The 15,571-nt window shown below is 42.2% G+C and overlaps 8 protein-coding genes and 1 long non-coding RNA gene across 14 annotated transcripts; 3 read left to right on the top strand and 6 right to left on the bottom strand.

The window, feature by feature from the left end:
* Positions 1–14: 14 nt before the first annotated feature.
* Positions 15–591, top strand: LOC108032024 (uncharacterized protein C15orf61 homolog). Its single transcript, XM_017105834.3, has 2 exons — positions 15–171; positions 279–591. Exons 1-2 carry the CDS (start codon positions 15–17, stop codon positions 407–409), a joined length of 288 nt encoding a protein of 95 aa, XP_016961323.1. The 3' UTR covers positions 410–591.
* LOC108032026 (lysosomal acid phosphatase) lies at positions 572–3,141 on the bottom strand. Its single transcript, XM_017105836.3, has 7 exons — positions 2,785–3,141; positions 2,610–2,705; positions 2,009–2,137; positions 1,800–1,913; positions 1,594–1,731; positions 976–1,380; positions 572–914 (listed from the first exon to the last, which is right to left on the bottom strand). Exons 1-7 carry the CDS (start codon positions 2,923–2,925, stop codon positions 750–752), a joined length of 1,188 nt encoding a protein of 395 aa, XP_016961325.1. The 5' UTR covers positions 2,926–3,141; the 3' UTR covers positions 572–749.
* A 379-nt stretch (positions 3,142–3,520) lies between these two features.
* On the bottom strand, positions 3,521–4,889 carry LOC108032077 (uncharacterized). The gene has a single exon (XM_017105898.3). It carries the CDS (start codon positions 4,483–4,485, stop codon positions 3,823–3,825), a length of 663 nt encoding a protein of 220 aa, XP_016961387.1. The 5' UTR covers positions 4,486–4,889; the 3' UTR covers positions 3,521–3,822.
* A 64-nt stretch (positions 4,890–4,953) lies between these two features.
* Positions 4,954–8,089, bottom strand: LOC108032075 (cell adhesion molecule-related/down-regulated by oncogenes). Of its 2 annotated transcripts, XM_017105895.3 has the most exons (5): positions 7,664–8,089; positions 6,479–6,637; positions 6,077–6,192; positions 5,796–6,009; positions 4,954–5,719 (listed from the first exon to the last, which is right to left on the bottom strand). In XM_017105895.3, exons 2-5 carry the CDS (start codon positions 6,582–6,584, stop codon positions 5,088–5,090), a joined length of 1,068 nt encoding a protein of 355 aa, XP_016961384.1. In that variant the 5' UTR covers positions 6,585–6,637; positions 7,664–8,089; the 3' UTR covers positions 4,954–5,087. The 2 variants fall into 2 exon arrangements, with proteins under 2 accessions (XP_016961384.1, XP_043948193.1); XM_044092258.2 differs by lacking the exon at positions 7,664–8,089 and having other exon boundaries at positions 6,479–6,647.
* Positions 8,090–9,347: 1,258 nt separating this feature from the next.
* Positions 9,348–10,391, top strand: LOC108031015 (uncharacterized). Of its 3 annotated transcripts, none has more exons than XM_050889030.1 (4): positions 9,348–9,606; positions 9,670–9,821; positions 9,888–10,010; positions 10,059–10,391. In XM_050889030.1, the coding sequence occupies exons 1-4, from the start codon at positions 9,454–9,456 to the stop codon at positions 10,282–10,284; spliced, it is 654 nt and encodes a 217-aa protein (XP_050744987.1). In that variant the 5' UTR covers positions 9,348–9,453; the 3' UTR covers positions 10,285–10,391. The 3 variants fall into 3 exon arrangements, with proteins under 3 accessions (XP_050744987.1, XP_050744986.1, XP_016959704.1); XM_050889029.1 differs by having other exon boundaries at positions 9,355–9,606; positions 9,661–9,821; XM_017104215.3 differs by having other exon boundaries at positions 9,361–9,606; positions 9,661–9,821; positions 10,077–10,391.
* Positions 10,381–11,165, bottom strand: LOC108031229 (protein chibby homolog 1). Of its 2 annotated transcripts, none has more exons than XM_044090959.2 (2): positions 10,979–11,165; positions 10,381–10,848 (listed from the first exon to the last, which is right to left on the bottom strand). In XM_044090959.2, exons 1-2 carry the CDS (start codon positions 11,048–11,050, stop codon positions 10,513–10,515), a joined length of 408 nt encoding a protein of 135 aa, XP_043946894.1. In that variant the 5' UTR covers positions 11,051–11,165; the 3' UTR covers positions 10,381–10,512. The 2 variants fall into 2 exon arrangements, with proteins under 2 accessions (XP_043946894.1, XP_016959953.1); XM_017104464.3 differs by having other exon boundaries at positions 10,988–11,156.
* Positions 11,166–11,440: 275 nt separating this feature from the next.
* On the top strand, positions 11,441–14,150 carry LOC108032196 (uncharacterized). 2 transcript variants are annotated; one of them, XM_017106051.2, is made up of 5 exons: positions 11,441–11,545; positions 11,624–11,993; positions 12,986–13,483; positions 13,536–13,735; positions 13,862–14,150. In XM_017106051.2, exons 1-5 carry the CDS (start codon positions 11,511–11,513, stop codon positions 14,064–14,066), a joined length of 1,308 nt encoding a protein of 435 aa, XP_016961540.1. In that variant the 5' UTR covers positions 11,441–11,510; the 3' UTR covers positions 14,067–14,150. The 2 variants fall into 2 exon arrangements, with proteins under 2 accessions (XP_016961540.1, XP_050744896.1); XM_050888939.1 differs by having other exon boundaries at positions 11,496–11,545; positions 11,627–11,993.
* Positions 11,864–12,477, bottom strand: LOC127011571 (uncharacterized). Its single transcript, XR_007764641.1, has 3 exons — positions 12,300–12,477; positions 12,054–12,183; positions 11,864–11,979 (listed from the first exon to the last, which is right to left on the bottom strand). It is a non-coding gene; the product is annotated as an uncharacterized LOC127011571 (long non-coding RNA).
* On the bottom strand, positions 13,755–15,166 carry LOC108032197 (vacuolar-sorting protein SNF8). The gene is made up of 3 exons (XM_017106053.3): positions 14,618–15,166; positions 14,359–14,505; positions 13,755–14,295 (listed from the first exon to the last, which is right to left on the bottom strand). Exons 1-3 carry the CDS (start codon positions 15,085–15,087, stop codon positions 14,148–14,150), a joined length of 765 nt encoding a protein of 254 aa, XP_016961542.1. The 5' UTR covers positions 15,088–15,166; the 3' UTR covers positions 13,755–14,147.
* Positions 15,167–15,571: the final 405 nt, after the last annotated feature.

Genomic DNA, 15,571 nt, shown 5'->3' on the forward strand with positions numbered 1-15,571 from the left:
ACGACCAGCGGGGGATGTCTCACTTCAACTGGACCCTGGACAGTGGAACCAACTACCACATACTGCGCACCGCCTGCTATCCGTACATGAAGTACCACTGTAGCAAGAGGGAGGTGCAGGATCTCTGGCTGGAGGACAAGTTCTTTCGGTTCCTAAAGGTTATCAACTTGGGTGAGTCTTTAAGTCTGAATACCTTATTTGGGGATACCAAAACTCAAGAAAGGTCATGCCAATGCAATGTAGTATACAAAGATAGATAAAAGATTCTCACATTCTAGGCTTACCTATGCTCTTCTACGGTCTGGCTGCCATCCGTCTAATTAGCCACACGGAGATCGTTCATGTCAGCGAGTCGGTGAAAGTGCCCATATACTTTCTGTATGCTGAGGACAAAGGTGCCAGCTTTTGATTTTGAAAATAGCTAAATTGTGAAATGTCGAGAAAAGCCTTCTTACATCTTTGGTTCATATTTTCAATTTGTAAAGTACCATCCTAACAATGTTTCTAAAAACTACTTAAAAGGTGTTCAACTCCTTAAGGCAATGTTATTAAAATATAAACAGAGTAGAACTTTGGAATACGATCACCCAATTTATTTGTCTTTTTGAGATAACTACACTGTCCAGTTCACAAAACATAGTCTTCACTTATTTCTCTGTTAAAACTAATTAATATAACAATTTACACTTAGTTTTTACCAAAACACAACACACTTTCAACCAGCATGAACGATAACAATGGAAGAATTCTTAGGTCTTGCAGTCAGTAGGATGATTTTCGCAGGTCTCATCATAGTTATCCAGGAGTAGGGCCTTCACAGAGGCTTCGAACTGGGTCAGCGAGCAGGGAGCATCGCAATTGGGAATGGTCAGTTCCTTGGGGAACTTGTCTTCGCTGTTGTAATAGTAAACCAACTGTAGGAAAAATATAAAAAGTATTTAAGATCCCAGAATAATTAGTGTCAGAAACACCAACCTTAACTTCAAAGTCTCCATCACTGAAAGACTTGCTGTGATGGAGCTCAAACGCTAGTGCCGATGCATACTCTGGAAGCTTTGTAGTCTGATCTAGTATTCCCAAAGAATTCATTACATTGACCAACGTCACATCATGCCCAGAGTACAGGAATATTTTCCTATCGGGATTCAGGTTCCGCTTTCGCTTGTTCTGCATTTTGAATAGAATTTCCGTGAGGAAGGCTCCTCCTTTTATCCGCTTCATCAGGTTGGTTTCGGTGAAAAGCGTATAGCTGCGTTCAGCCAGCGGCCTGATCTCTTCGGGGTATATGTTCTCAGTCCAATCGGGCAGCACCAGACCAGCCTCCTCTTCGGTTTTAAGTGTGCCGTATAGTAGTTCCACATCCAGTACATTCGAAATGTTCTAAGAGATAGAAATTATAAATATTAATAATGTTTAATAGGTAGAAAATAAGTAAATGTTGCATTGTTCAAACATTTGTTTTTCATTTGATTCGGAAAATTTGGGTATAAAAAGACTGATATGAGAAAAAAGCCTAATGAGATAAAAGATAAGAACCTCTTCGATACGATAAAAAACGAATTAACAACCTGTGTTGGTGTAACTCATTCCCACCTTGCCTGTGTTTTTTGTCAACAGCTTGTACAATTCCAGGTTGTCCTCGTTCAGTTTCTGAAGCTCAGCGGGCGGAGTCTTGTAGAGTTTTTGCAGGATGTGGTCGTACTTCAGGCACGGTTTCTTTTGGGCCAACAGCTGAAAGAGTTAACGCACCGCCAGAGTGATGACTTGCACTTGGTTTATGGATATACGATTGCACTCACTATATCATCATTTCGCGATAGCGTATTCACGGCCACAGGCTGCCAGGGAATGGGCAGAACATTGTTGTTCTCCAGCGGCGGCATCAAGCCCGCCAAGACGCTCTGGGCGCTCATCTAAAAGATAACACACGGCCAACTGATTAGGGCACCCCCATCTCGGACAGATAGTTAATAGCTATAGGGGGTTCTTATCGGAACGATTGACGCACCACACAGCGCTCCGCCGCCGAGCTGAGGACGTGCACCTGCTGCTGGGTGTAGAGGCTGTTCGAGGGGAGCAGCCGGTAGTAGCGCATGCGCATATTCCTCCCCAGGTTGTACGCCTGCAGGCTGCCTTTCTACGAAAGAGGGTACAAAATAAATGAATAATTAAAATGTGGGAAAGATATTATAAATACAAAGGGATCTCTTTTTATTTTTAACAATCAGTCCTTTGAAATTATTAATGTTTTCTCTTATTAAAAAAATAGGTCACTCATAAATCAGCGTTTTATTTGATGATCTATTTTTAGGTTCTTGAAATAAAGCTATCGGGATCTATTATTATAACTTAAACTTATCAAGCACAATTTTCCTAAGAAAATAGCTACTTCTATGTTTATTTGTTTATTGTTCGTTATGGAACTAAATTAGATTTATGATGATTTTAATTTTAAAGATAAGATATCAAAGCAATTAGAATACTTTTTTGACATTCAAGATCTTGATAAATATTTTCCACATTTTCTTTCAGGTGATCACTGGATCACTTATTATTTTCCAGTTGTTTAATGAGGCAGATAATATTGCTATACCACATCTAATACCAACCGGTGTGAGCGCTCCCAAGCCGCCCTGCCAATCGTGGGCTGCATGCGGATCCAGCGGATAGAAGCCACTCGGGTTCTTGGCCCCGTGTCGAAACAGCTGGTGGGGATTGATAGTAAACACAGTGCTCAGTTCGCCTCGTTCATTTGGCATAAGGTTAGTCGCTGGTCCAGCTTACTATGGATATCATGCGTAGATTCCGGAGACCCTGCTCGTCGTTGCTATCGCCGAACACAAAGTATGCCATCATAACGAAGCAGAGGGCACTGCCCAAGGCGATCACCGATATTTTGGTGCCGCGACGCGATTTGCAGTCCATTATGGTGGCGTCTATGCTCCTAGCTGCAGTTGATCGGCAAAAAATATTTCAGATTTGCAGCCTAAAAATAGTTTTTTGTTTATTTTATAGCGAGTGTTTTCGTTTTCGCTGGCCCGTCGAAGAACAAAAAAAATATGAAATAAATACAAGTCACGTCCGATGGCATCAAAAGCCGTATAACAACTGAGCGTCTGTCGATGGAAGGCAGTCTCGTCCCACAACTAGAAAGAGAGGGGGCGATGGACAGCGATAAGGAGGGCTATACAGCAAAGAAAGAGAGGGCAGAGAGACTGGGAGACACCTTTTCAGCCATGTGATGAGAAACTGAGAGTAAAGTCGATGGACATGTGCGAATAATCAAATTAGTTGCTCAATGGAAGTGCCAATTGGGTCTCGACCAGGTGCTACTGTGTACTCTATGGGGGTCGAGCAATTCGCACTTAAGTGAGGAAAATTTTAAAACAAAAGTTTCAAGAAATTTATTTGTATTATGGTTTATTGTTTTTTTTATGCCTTCAACAATTTGTCTCACGACGGGCTAATTTTTTTACTTCCTATTTAGATATTTCTTCCCAATGAACATAAAAAACAAATACCATATAAAAAGTATTTTATTGGAAAAACATTGATCACATTAGGGTATTTTTGATTTAATAGTAAATTTAGCTTGCAAATTTCAAATATTTTTAGCCATATTTTCTTGTACTTTTTACAAAATATATATATTTTGCTGACTATCAAATTTCAACAATTAATCGAATTTTAACTGTCTTTACAAGTACACTCGTAGTGTGCAATACAGGTATTTCGTATTTCTGAAAACGCATCTGAAAATCGGTCTCTGTCTGAAGTCGTGTTGGAAATGGAAACTCCAACAGTCTGAACTCGAAACGATTACTATGTTCTGGGCATGGGTGCGGGATCTTCCTCAGATAGTTCGCTGGTTGGCTCCTCCACCAGGTAACCCTGCTCGGCCGTATAGATGCGCTTGCGAGAGACTCTTCTCCGCTTCCTGGGCACCTCTTCATCGGTTTGTACGGGCTCGCCTGATCCTGACTCCTCGCTGGAGTAAGTCGTTGATAAGCGCTGGGAATAACCAGACTTTTCCATGTGGAACTCCTCCACTTGCTCCTGCTGCCCTGCATCGGATTCGGAAGTGGGACGTTCCAGGCCAAGATCAAGCTGGGGAATCTCATACCCGTAGCCCTCATCATCCGTCAGATCGTCCTCCACTAGGCCAAAGTCATAGAGCCCCTGATCGTAATTAGAGTCCTGTCCGATGGTCGTGAAGAGGAGACCAGTTTCCAAGTTCTGGCACGTGGGCAAAGCCAAGTGCGTCTGCACATCCGATAGGTAGTTGATTACGCCAAAAGGCCCAACCACATAGGTGGCATTCGCGTCGGGAATGGACCAAAGAGATGAGCCGCTGGCCAGTTCTGGGTCAAGCTGATAGGCGCTGATTGTGTCCTCCGCACTACGGGTCACTGGATAGTCGTAGACTCCGGGCAAAAAGTACTCATAGTATCCCAAAAGCCTGCGGCTTCTTATGGATCCAGACATTGCGTTGCTTTCTTATATTATCACTTACTCCGTTCAGACTTCAGTATGGTGAAGTATGTGTTACGGATAATATTCAATGAAGGAAGCTTCGACTGGTGCCCACTGGTTGACCACGTTCAGACTGAATCTCAGAAAGTATATGCGAACATTGAACTGTCCCACCAAATGCAACTGCAGACAAATCTCAAAAATCATCAGTTCTTTGAAAACGGGTACGGGTTCTCTTGAGGATCGTCAGGGATACTTGGGTAACAATGATGAGGGTGGTGTCCAAATGAGGGCTGTGTCTGCCCGAAGCGGAGGACGAACAAATTTGGAATTTCAAACGACGGAAATTTGGAACTTTTCTCAACTAGCTTGCCTTAGTAACATTCGAACACAACTATCACATTCAACCAAATGATACAAAAATGAAGTTTTTCTAGACATTGGATTAGGATCCTTGGTGAGGGAAGCTTCACAGCTGACTTGTTGGCTAATATTTAATCTTTGTATTTATTTTAAAGCGTAGTTATAACTTCCTTAACCCTATAGACAGTCTTTATTCGCAATCTTAGTAAGCGTAATGCAGCTTCCACAATTCAAGGCATTGGCACCATGTACTAATTCCCTCCAAGGACGCACCTTTCCGTGTCCAGATCCTCATCCGAATCTATCCGCTGGCAATCGCCGTGACCCTCGGAGCAGCGTTTGTACAACACGTAACTAAACCACACGGTAAGGGGTAGCAAAGCCAGACCCAATGGCATAAGGAAGAGCAGCAGGAACTCCCGGGGATCACTGGTTGGCACTCCCTCATCTCCGCTATCGTAGTCCGACCAGTACTCCTCCTGCTGCGGATCATCCTGTACGGGCAGCACTTCGAGGAACGCCTCCCGGATCTTGTGACCCCGATAGCTGATGGCCACGCAGGCGTAGTGGCCGGCATCTCTCAATCTCACCCCGTCCAGGATCAACTTGCTCAGATATATCTGGGGAGCCATCAATTTTTCGGCGTCAGTGGAGAGCAGCTCATATGTGCGACCATTGTACCGGACAATATGTGTGCTGAAATTGGAGGTAGTCGTGGCCTCTCCAGCTGACTGAGTTCCCACGTAGGTGTGCCGGCGGAACCACTTGATTGTGGGATGCTCCTCGCTGTGGACACGGCACTGGAAGACCACCCGACTGCCCACCAAGGCCGTCTTGTTGTTGGGATACGAGTCCACGAACTCGGGAGCAGCCAAGGAGGTGTCTAGAAATTGGAAGAAGGATTTGGATTAATAAGATGTATGATCCTTGCTTTAAATTAATATTTTCTTGTTACTTACTCTTAACATCCAGTTGATAAGTGCGAACCAGTTGGACATCCACAGCCTGGGCTTTATCCCAAATGTGAGGGTTAATGCTGCATTTGTAGAGACCCGAATACCGCTCCGTCACATTCCGGAGCCACAGTTCCGGACGACAAAGACTCGGCTCGCAGGGCAAGGCAGTCCACTCATCCACGGACTCCAGATGATGACAGTTATTCTCACTGCATTGCTATGAACGGAATACAGTATTAATTAATAATTGAATGAATTCAATAGAAAGTAAAACCAATAAATACCTTGAAGTACCAATGTATCTTGATGTCATCCAACATATTTTCGTCCACCAGACCTTTGAGATTGCACTGCAGCCTGACATCAAACCCGGCTCGCTGTTGAATGAGCTCCGTGTTCTCTGCACCAGCGAAAAATATAAGAAAAGGTTACGAACCATTCAATCAAGGCAATGGCAACTGTTTACTCTTTTCTGTGTCGATGATAGCCAAATTGACAGTATCTTATCAAGCGCTGTGCTACCCGAAATTGCGATTAACCTTCTGAGCGTTTTGACGAATGAATGCGGAAACGTGGAGTTACAGAAAGAGCTGTCTAAAATGAATTGCCCTTTTTTTTGTGATAATCCCAATGACCTAGTGATACCCTGACTTCGTTTAAAATTATTTGAGGCAACCCACACTCACCTGTGTAGTCCACAAAGAAACCGCGGCATGAATCGAAGCCGCAGAAACAAATGAGAATCAATAGCCAGATGTGGCCAGACCACAGATCACAAATCATCGGATCCATTTCCACTTAGCATATCCGCGACATTGTCTTCCACTTGTTATCGCTAAAGGAACCTGTCGAACACTTTCATTAGTTAGGTTGGGGCACACACAATGGTCTGGCATTTATTTATTTGAATTCCACTGGCTGGCCATTCGTTTACTTCCCAAATGATCGATTTTCATTTAATTTCTTAGCAAACATGCGAAGCTTTCCCAGTTTGTATTTATTTATTTATTTATTTGGTCTACGCGGTTGCATTTCCACTTGCTCTAGCACATTTTTCACACATTTTATTGTGCGCTGTCGGCGATGAGTGTAAAAATCCACTTTTGTTTATTTACTTGGCCATTTGAAACGAACGGGTGCTCTACATTGGCTCACAAACACAAACACTGGAGGCACAAATCCTTGGTGCTCGTATATATAAATTATCAGAATTTCGCCTCTCATTTATTAATAAATAGTGAGTGCCATTTATGCAACAATAAATCATTGCCACAGCGATAATGCCCGTTTATCAATTGAATGGCGGGCTACCAAAGCACTTTCGGTGGCACTCGATAGATTGAGAAGCGCGTAGAAGGGCCGTAAATGTATGAAACTAAAGTTCCGTTTTATTGGAAAATATATATAGTGTCCGTTGGCGATACAAAATATCAAAAATACATTTTAAAATAAAGCTTGATTGGATGTATTATAGCGGGATATAAAGCTTATAATTATTTATTTTGATTTTTTTATAGCCTTTGTCTTTGTCACTCAACTATTCTGTCTGCTTTCTAATATAATAAATAAATTTACTTAAGTGGAATGTCAAAAACAAATCATTTCTCGATCACTCTGCCCGACCACGAAACACAAAACTCATAAAACACTTTTGATGCGAGGACGTTTGTTTATGCATTTCGTTTGCCTTCCAAGAGCTGCGATCTCTACCCATTGTGATGGAGATTTATCTGAGTTGCCCCACTTGATTGGCATCAGCTCAATTGATTTATACGATATCATTTATTAGGTGAAAAGCTGATTGTTTAATAGACAATCTGTTTACCGAGCTGGCCGAGCAGTGGAATCAAAATAGGAGCAAACACACTCACTGTGGCTAAGAGCGGATGGACAACTGACACGATGATGGCTTCATAATCGCGCGGTCTGTGCTGATACGGCGGACTCTTTTTTTTATTTTTCAGTTAGAACTCCGGGTGTGCTTCTCCGGTTACTCAATGCCACACACACAGAATTCGTTCCGTTGGCCACTGGAATTTGCGAATTTCGCAAAATGTTTGCTTTTCTCCGTCTGGAGCTCCAATTGCTTGTGCTTTCCTCCGGGCAATTGGCTGTTGTGGTCCGTAAATATTGCAGCCACATCGATCTCGCGATCGTTTTCTTCCGTACGCGTACCGTTCGCGGGGCTGGCTATCAACAAACTACTGTAATACACGATTCGAACAAGTGTTACCCCTCGGAGGCGAAGGCAGCGGCCATCGTGGGCAGTGCACTGGAGAAAATTATGTAAAATATATTTCAAAATTTAAAAATGGAAAAACAAATAAATTATATGGTATGTGACTATAAAAGAAATGTGTCACTGGATATAGAATGCTTTTAATCTGATTTCTTATACAATCCGAAAGCAATATAGTAAATATATTATTAGATATAATTTCTAGGGAATTAAAAAATATATTTATAAGGTTTTCAGAAAAATTCGATTATCATTGTTAATCCTTTTAGATCTTTTTTTTTTAGGTATTTTACTATAATTGTTCTTCCTTTAAGGTATCTTTTAGTAGAATTCCAACAACATAGTTTACAACTTTCGAATAAATTTTATAATTCAACTTCCGTTTCTCGCAGTGTTCTATTACTGTTGGTGCTGGCATTGCTGGGAACAACAAAATAAATGTGTTTTATAAGCAGTTTTGCTTATCGCATATCAATATCGGTGCGTAAATATACAGTAGTCGATGGAGTGGACCGATATGGGGCCTAGCCAGACACCTATGTACATATCCCCTGAAGGCACCCGCATCGCCAGCACTTCCTCTTGCCCCCGGAGATTAGACTGCTGTGCGGCTATAGCTGCTCGGTAAGCTTTATCGGGGCGATCCGAAAATTTGTCTAACCCCGGACGGGAGATACCAGTGGAGTTCCAGAGGAGAAGGAGGCGGAGGTCATGTAAATTCACAGCGCTATTTATACAGCTCTTGTGCGGCTCATCGCCGGGTTCGGTTTTATCACGGCATTCGAACTGTTCGATTGGGTTTGGTTTGGGTTTATCGGGCGGTGGTGGTGGCGGCTTATCAGGCGGCCTATAAACGAAGCGGGAGCCACCGGCAGCTCGACGACGGAACCCGGCGATACCGCTGATGGCGTCTATAGATTGTTGCCAATGGCGACAACAATGCCACCAATTTGACCAGCTCCAATGCTCGCGCAACAAATCCAAATTAATGCCCGATGGGCTGGTCAACAAAAGCCCCCAGCCAGACCTCTTGATAACTCCCCCGATGGGCATGTGAAACTGATTAATGTGGCATTATAAATAGATCTCAAGTATGTGGTTGGGTCTTAATCGAAATTAGGTAACTTTGGATCAAACTATATTTATGGTACTTACGATAAATAAACAAATGCGCTCGCTTTTCGATTTGATTTCTAAAGAGCCCATAAGCTTATACGACTTTCACAAAATCAGTAAATCAGTAAAGTTGCATTAACTTTAACTAAGATCTTGTTTTTATTCAGAATCTAGTTCACTTTGTAATTTTCCTTCACAAATCACATGATATTTCATAAAAATTCATTCCTTTTTCGGCTTTTATTCGAAGTTGATCTAGGCATTTCCAAATATAATACGTTTTATTTCAGGGAAAGTACATAGATCATGGATCATATTCCCATAGGAATGGACAACAAGAGCATCAATACAATGGACATCATTATAGAGAAGGCCACACAATCGGTGTCCGCAAAAATAGACCAATTCAAAGACGAATTGAAACAGAGCCAGAACCATCTTATTTCCACGCAGGGTTCGGTAAGATCTTCGTTGAGCTAATCATTTATGATTTTAAATAATAATCCTTGCCAGCTAGAACAGCCAGCTGGTATAATGAAAGAGGCTTTAAAGATTGGAACTGATGAGTACCAGAATCATTCCAAGAAAAATAAATCTAATAACATATTGGAGGACGAAGAAAAAGGCTCTATAGGTGATCAGAAATCTGAATTTCATGAAAATGAAGCCGATATGTAAGACCATTAAATACTATTTTTTTAAGAATACATTTTATAACAATTTTTACTCTCATTTGGCAGAAAAAAACACCGCTTAAGGGAAAAATATGAGGAAGCTCTAAAGCACGATGAGAAACTAGAGGCCGAGGCAAAGCGCTCTTTTGATGATCCTGATACCGAAATGCTGGAACTTCAAACTAAACTGTGAGATCAAAAAAAAATTACTTATCAAGTATACTTAGAGGGAATCAGTGTATTTCATTTTTACAGAAAAAAACGCCACAAGGATCAAGTAGACGTTTATAAGGTGGTGCAGGAAAAACTGATGGCCAGCTTCAAGAAGGATATGGACAAGCTCATGCGAAAGTTTGAGGTGGAGTATTCACGACTCAGCAAGGCCCATTCCGAGCTAATGGCAGACCCTCCAATGCACCCGGAAAAAGACTTCACCGATGCCTCCAGCACTCACCAGCCTTAGCAAAATGTTTGGGGCTTAAGGGCAGAAGCCACACATTATGTTTAAAATTACCTTGTTTTAAATTTTATTTTACAAATTGTAAAAAATAAAAAATACTAAGATGAGATCAAAAATGTAATTTCATTATTTTTAAAGAAATATTACATATGTTCCTAATTGGGAAAAAATGGAGTGTTCTATACGTTTCTCTTTTGATATCGCAGACAAGTCTCCTTGAAAGTACTCGTACTACTTCTCCTTGGGCTTCAGTTCACCAAGCTCGGTGGCATGCTCCGCCAGGAGGTCCAGCATAACCTCGATTTTCAGGTTGCACATATTGTTCTCCTCCTCGAGGGCACGGAACTTCTTGTTCAGCCTGAGCATGTCGTCCACATCGCCCTTCCGGGACGAGTGCATCCAGATGCCGTCCGCGAAACGCAGCTCCTTGTTGCCCAGCGTCAGGGATATCTGTCGGAAGTCGTCCAGCTCCTCGGTGGCCACAGGATGACCGATATTGCAGCGACCCTGGCGCACGGGAATGGGCTTCGACTCGAACTTCTTGTTGAAGAGCGGCATGGCAGGCGACTGAAACAGATAGGTGACCATTTATTCCGATTACTTCACCATTTGTTGTGACTGGCCCCGTTGCCCGGGACAACGGACACTTGTCGGGGGTCAGCGCCCGCGGCAGGACTCGTGCCTGGGGTTTTATTACCAGTAATACCTGCTTGAAGGGTGGCAGGCGGTCACAGATTGACAGCGGACAGCAAAAGCCTGCCAGTGGCATAGAACCGGTGGAACAGAATGGGTTCCTAGCTGCACGAGGGTAAAACTAAATTCATAAAAAATATTTAAGAGTTCCTGGAAAGTCGGGAAATAATTAAACAACACTTTCGCCAAAGCCTGCTAGATTATAAAGAATCCTTTAAAAATGCGTACTAGTCCATTTCCAATAATGGTACTCGTTAGTCACATGAAAAATTTTACATATGTGATTGTAAAATAATATAATACAAAAAGATATAATAGCACACTTAAATAATATATAATAATAGTCCCTATGTAAAATTAAAGTATTAGTTTGATATTTTAAAAATAAATATAATAAAATGCCCAAAATAGTTTTAAATATTCCATATTTTTATGATATAAATAGTACTGATAAAGAAATGATATAATTTTATACTTAAAGTTTTAAGTTTCATTATGACAGCTCAAAAAAATGTGATCCCAGACAAAAAAGAACAATGACACAACACGAAGACAAGCATGCGTTTCCCAGGTAGGTGCCCCATTTATTATTAAAAAATATATATACAGGCTATAGGGCCAGTAATGAACCCAATCCCCCATTAAACAGCAGCTTGCGGGATGTGGCCCAAGGAGTGGAGCGCCTGGTGCGGGACACCAACCAGGACCTGCGCAACTTCCGGCAGGAGCAGGCCAACATGCGAGACCACGTCAACGACATGCTGGAGGAGAACCGCCGGCTGAACAGCGAGTTGGCCAAGTACAGGAGCACCCTGGCCAGTGGCGATTACCAGGATCTCAAGCAGCGCCTTCAACTGACCAACAATGCCTTGGACGCAGCCAAAAAGCAGGTGGAGGAGCTCCTAAAGGAGCGGAAGAGTCTGCAGGCCATGCAGGACTTCTCCAAGCGGACCATCGAGAACTTGGAGCTGGAGCTAAGGAACTATCGCGTCCAGCTGGAACAGTCTGGGGATGATCAGGTATTAATGTCCTTAATTAAGTATTTAATATCAGCTGGTCAGTAAATATTTAAACACTACCCTTTAAAACCTTTTTTGCACAATACAAATACCGAGTTCCATATTTTAATATTGTATGCCTATAAGATTTGAAAGATCCTTTTTGAACATTTTCCTTTTTTATGTAACTTGGTTAATAATGGTCCGAAACCTAAAATGCAAATTTAAATGTAGACTTTTTTTTTGCAATTTAATAGTATTGTTATATTTTTGGTCAAAAATAAACATTTTTAAGTGTGAATGGCAAATTGTTGTAAATTTTCTTACGAATTCGACAAGGTATGGCACTCTACTTTTGGACCATTACTTTTGTTGTTTTGTCCAAAATTTTTGGCGATGAAAATGAAAACCTTAGTTTTTACCCAAAACGCTATATTTTTCTTGATATTTTTAGGTGTAACTTGGTCAGAAATGATCCGAAACTTAAAAAAAGACCCGTTTTGAACTGCTTACAAGATAGACAATTGATCGCAGTCATTTTCTAGCTCATTCTAAAAACTTAAATTTTTTTCAAATTTTCAATTTTTTTTACCTCGTAATTTTTTGGAAAAATTGGGCAAAAATAAACATTTTTAGGTTTGAATGCCAATCGATTGGAAATGTTATACCGAGTTTAAGAAGGCATGACATTCCAGTTTTGGACCACTACTTTTTTTGTTTCGCCCAAAATACTGATTATTTTTGGGTGGAAAATTAGAATCTTAGTTTTTTGGCGAATACCCGATTTTTTGCCAATTGATTGAAAACTTTATTACCAGTTTAACAAGGTATTATTTTTTAGGTCCATTAGTTTTAATGTTACTTCCAAAATATTGATTCTTTTTCGGTGGAAACCCAATTTTTGTATATTTTTTTCTTTTATAGTAAGCTTTGACATTATTGTTTATCTTAGGGACCAGAGGCCCACAAAAAAATTCTAAAATTCACTAACTATTTTCGAAATCCACTTTTAGATTGTGCAGCGGTACTCGAAGGCCCTGAAAATGCTGAAGGCGAAGGTGGGCGCCCAGCAGGAGGAGCTGCGTACGCAGGCGGAGACCATTAAGGCGCTCCACGAGCACAAGCAGCGCGATGGCGAGCAACTGCAGCAGCTGCAGGCCCAGTTGAGGGATCTGGGCCAGGATCACGGAAAGGTGTCCAGCCTGCAGAAGCAGCTGAAGGAGTACGAGATCTCGCTGAGCCACACCCGCAATTTGCTAATGGAGAGCACGAGGCGGGAGAGCACGGCCATGCAGAAGGTCGAGGAGGCCATCACACTCAGCGAAGAGGCCACCAGGGAGAAAATGGAGGCCAAGAAGCTGGCCGAGGCTTACAAGGAAGAGGTCACCCAGCTGGCCACCAATATTGGCACCATCATGGAGGAGGCTTCCTCGCGCGTGGACAGCGAAGTGGCGCAGCTGAAGAACAAGCTCAAGCAGAAGGACAATTTGATTACATCCTTAAAGGAGAAGGTAAGAAACTAATGTGTTAAAATTATATTCACTTATGCAATCTGATTTTCAGCTGAAAAAGCAGTCCGTCGAGCACAAGTTGGTGGTTCACCAGCTGGAGACACGAAACAATCGCCTGGAACACAAGTACAAGGAGGTAATAAAGCAGAACGACAAGCTGGAGGCCGAAGTGGAGGTCACCTGCCGACGACTCAGCGAGTTGGAGCGATCCCTCAACGAAACGCAATGCGAAGAGGCTGACAATGGGAAGCTGTGAGTAAACAAAGTAGAATATTTATAGCATATTTATAGAAGCATTTAATACAAACTATATTAAATCATATGTAGTGGTTTAGGACAATTACAAATACATCTCATAAAAATGTTAAACTCTTGTAGGAAAAGGCAATACGAGGCTGAAATGGAACACTTCCTGGTGACCCACAAGCAGATGAAGTCCAGCTACCGCGCGGCGATGGACGACATCACGCAGCGCTTCGAAGCGGTCATTTACAACCTGCGCAAGGAGAACTCCGAGCTGCTGGCGGACAACCAATTGCTGAAGAGCGGCGCCGCTGGAGACGGCTCCAGGCAGCCTCAGTAGACCTGGTCGCTTATTTTACAGTTGTACAAAGATATATTTTATGCTTACTATTGTACATATTAAATTAGTTTTATGAGATCACTACGTGGCGGCTGTGGTCTGTGCATTGCGACCGGGAAACAAGCTGGGAAACCAGTAGGCGGGCTCATCCTCCGCCTGCTTGTCAATCCAGCAGAGGCCCTCGCCGAGCACCTTGTCCAGGGACTGCTGGGTGCGATATTCGGTCCAACTATGAAGTAAAAACATAAAAATTAGCTTGACATTGGGTATGATTTATAAGCAAAACAAATACCCCAAATCGTTCATCAGCTGACTTTGCGTAACACATCCTTGTTCCGTATTGGATGCTGCGTTCAGGATGTTGGTCTCCTCCATGCTCAGCTCTCCGGGAATAGACTGAACTATGTACTTGCCCTTTCCCAGCTTGTGCACCACAAAACTGAAATTAGGAATGGGAAATGAAATTGAAATCATACTTGCTTAAACTATAAACAAACATAATTCAATAATCATATAATTTCCTTCCCCATCTAGAGCCAAAAAAACCTTACCCATTTCCAAAAATGGTCAGTTTCTTGGCGGCCATGAGGATGTCCTCCTTGGTGATCTCCTGGTGCACTGAGCTCTGACCCCTGGCGGCGATGAGGCGTCGTCGCAGCTCGTCCAGCTCCATGAGGCCACCGGTCTTGTGATTGGCGGCCAGGCAAACCTCCACCACCTGGACGCCCAGTTCGTAGTAGAAATCGCCCATGCCCAGCACGCTCCAGAAGCCCTTGCCGGAGGCCAGGGGATCCACGCCGATGGCGGCGCACATTTCCTGAAACTGTTTGCGGAACTGCGAGTTCTTGCGGATGTCCTCCTTGTGCTTCATCGCGAATTCCTCGAGTTTTACGCGGAAAACCTCCATTTGCTTAGTCATCTGCTCGAGCTGGTTTTCCTGCAGGTCGGTGCCCTTGTCCTTGTACTTCTCCGCGGCCAGCTTCTGCTGCTGGATGGCTCCCAGGCCCACGCGTCGTCGCATTTTGTTTTCTTTAAGTGGAAACTTATAAATTAAATTGGAGTTTCTTTAATGAAAATTAATCACAACAATGGTGAACAGCTGTTTGTTACGTTATTGCACAGTACGTTACGTTGTGTCACGTTCTGTTAGGCGGGTGCTGTTATGCTCGCCCAGTGCTGTTGGGCGCAATGTTAACTATTTGAATTTCATGGAGGGATGAAATAGCATATCCGAAAGATAAGATACATTTATGAATGCAACTTTTGTAGTTAGTAAAAACATGAACAAATTTAGTTATATTTAACAACGTTAAGATTATATACATTAAGATTATAACAATTAATTATATACTAAAAAATATATAAGTAGAATATATAAATTTATGTTTTTTATTTTACTTTAACATCACCTTAGTGATCATGATCATATGATCATTTTTTTATGTTTACTTAATCAATTAATATTTATGATTATTTTTATAAATTGCATAACCTTCATTGGGTAA

Source organism: Drosophila biarmipes, chromosome 3R, assembly GCF_025231255.1.
Source record: "Drosophila biarmipes strain raj3 chromosome 3R, RU_DBia_V1.1, whole genome shotgun sequence".
NCBI lineage: Eukaryota > Metazoa > Arthropoda > Insecta > Diptera > Drosophilidae > Drosophila > Drosophila biarmipes.

Bases quoted from the DNA above. Each gene is read 5' to 3' on its own strand.
- LOC108032024 (XM_017105834.3), top strand. From the start codon at position 15: ATGTCTCACTTCAACTGGACCCTGGACAGTGGAACCAACTACCACATA. The intron at 172-278 runs GTGAGTCTTTAA...CTCACATTCTAG, and splicing joins CCTAAAGGTTATCAACTTGG to GCTTACCTATGCTCTTCTAC.
- LOC108032026 (XM_017105836.3), bottom strand. From the start codon at position 2,925: ATGGACTGCAAATCGCGTCGCGGCACCAAAATATCGGTGATCGCCTTG. The intron at 2,138-2,609 runs GTTGGTATTAGA...CCTCTTTCGTAG, and splicing joins GCTTGGGAGCGCTCACACCG to AAAGGCAGCCTGCAGGCGTA. The intron at 1,381-1,593 runs GTGGGAATGAGT...TCTATCTCTTAG, and splicing joins TGACAAAAAACACAGGCAAG to AACATTTCGAATGTACTGGA.
- LOC108032077 (XM_017105898.3), bottom strand. From the start codon at position 4,485: ATGTCTGGATCCATAAGAAGCCGCAGGCTTTTGGGATACTATGAGTAC.
- LOC108032075 (XM_017105895.3), bottom strand. From the start codon at position 6,584: ATGGATCCGATGATTTGTGATCTGTGGTCTGGCCACATCTGGCTATTG. The intron at 6,193-6,478 runs GTGAGTGTGGGT...TCGCTGGTGCAG, and splicing joins TTTCTTTGTGGACTACACAG to AGAACACGGAGCTCATTCAA. The intron at 5,720-5,795 runs GTAAGTAACAAG...TCCAATTTCTAG, and splicing joins TTATCAACTGGATGTTAAGA to ACACCTCCTTGGCTGCTCCC.
- LOC108031015 (XM_050889029.1), top strand. From the start codon at position 9,454: ATGGATCATATTCCCATAGGAATGGACAACAAGAGCATCAATACAATG. The intron at 9,822-9,887 runs GTAAGACCATTA...CTCATTTGGCAG, and splicing joins CATGAAAATGAAGCCGATAT to AAAAAAACACCGCTTAAGGG. The intron at 10,011-10,058 runs GTGAGATCAAAA...AGAGGGAATCAG, and splicing joins CTGGAACTTCAAACTAAACT to TGTATTTCATTTTTACAGAA.
- LOC108031229 (XM_044090959.2), bottom strand. From the start codon at position 11,050: ATGCCACTGGCAGGCTTTTGCTGTCCGCTGTCAATCTGTGACCGCCTG. The intron at 10,849-10,978 runs GTAATAAAACCC...TATCTGTTTCAG, and splicing joins CCTTCAAGCAGGTATTACTG to TCGCCTGCCATGCCGCTCTT.
- LOC108032196 (XM_017106051.2), top strand. From the start codon at position 11,511: ATGACACAACACGAAGACAAGCATGCGTTTCCCAG. The intron at 11,994-12,985 runs GTATTAATGTCC...ATCCACTTTTAG, and splicing joins AACAGTCTGGGGATGATCAG to ATTGTGCAGCGGTACTCGAA. The intron at 13,484-13,535 runs GTAAGAAACTAA...TCTGATTTTCAG, and splicing joins TTACATCCTTAAAGGAGAAG to CTGAAAAAGCAGTCCGTCGA.
- LOC108032197 (XM_017106053.3), bottom strand. From the start codon at position 15,087: ATGCGACGACGCGTGGGCCTGGGAGCCATCCAGCAGCAGAAGCTGGCC. The intron at 14,506-14,617 runs GTAAGGTTTTTT...TCCTAATTTCAG, and splicing joins CTGACCATTTTTGGAAATGG to TTTTGTGGTGCACAAGCTGG. The intron at 14,296-14,358 runs GTATTTGTTTTG...TTTACTTCATAG, and splicing joins CAGCTGATGAACGATTTGGG to TTGGACCGAATATCGCACCC.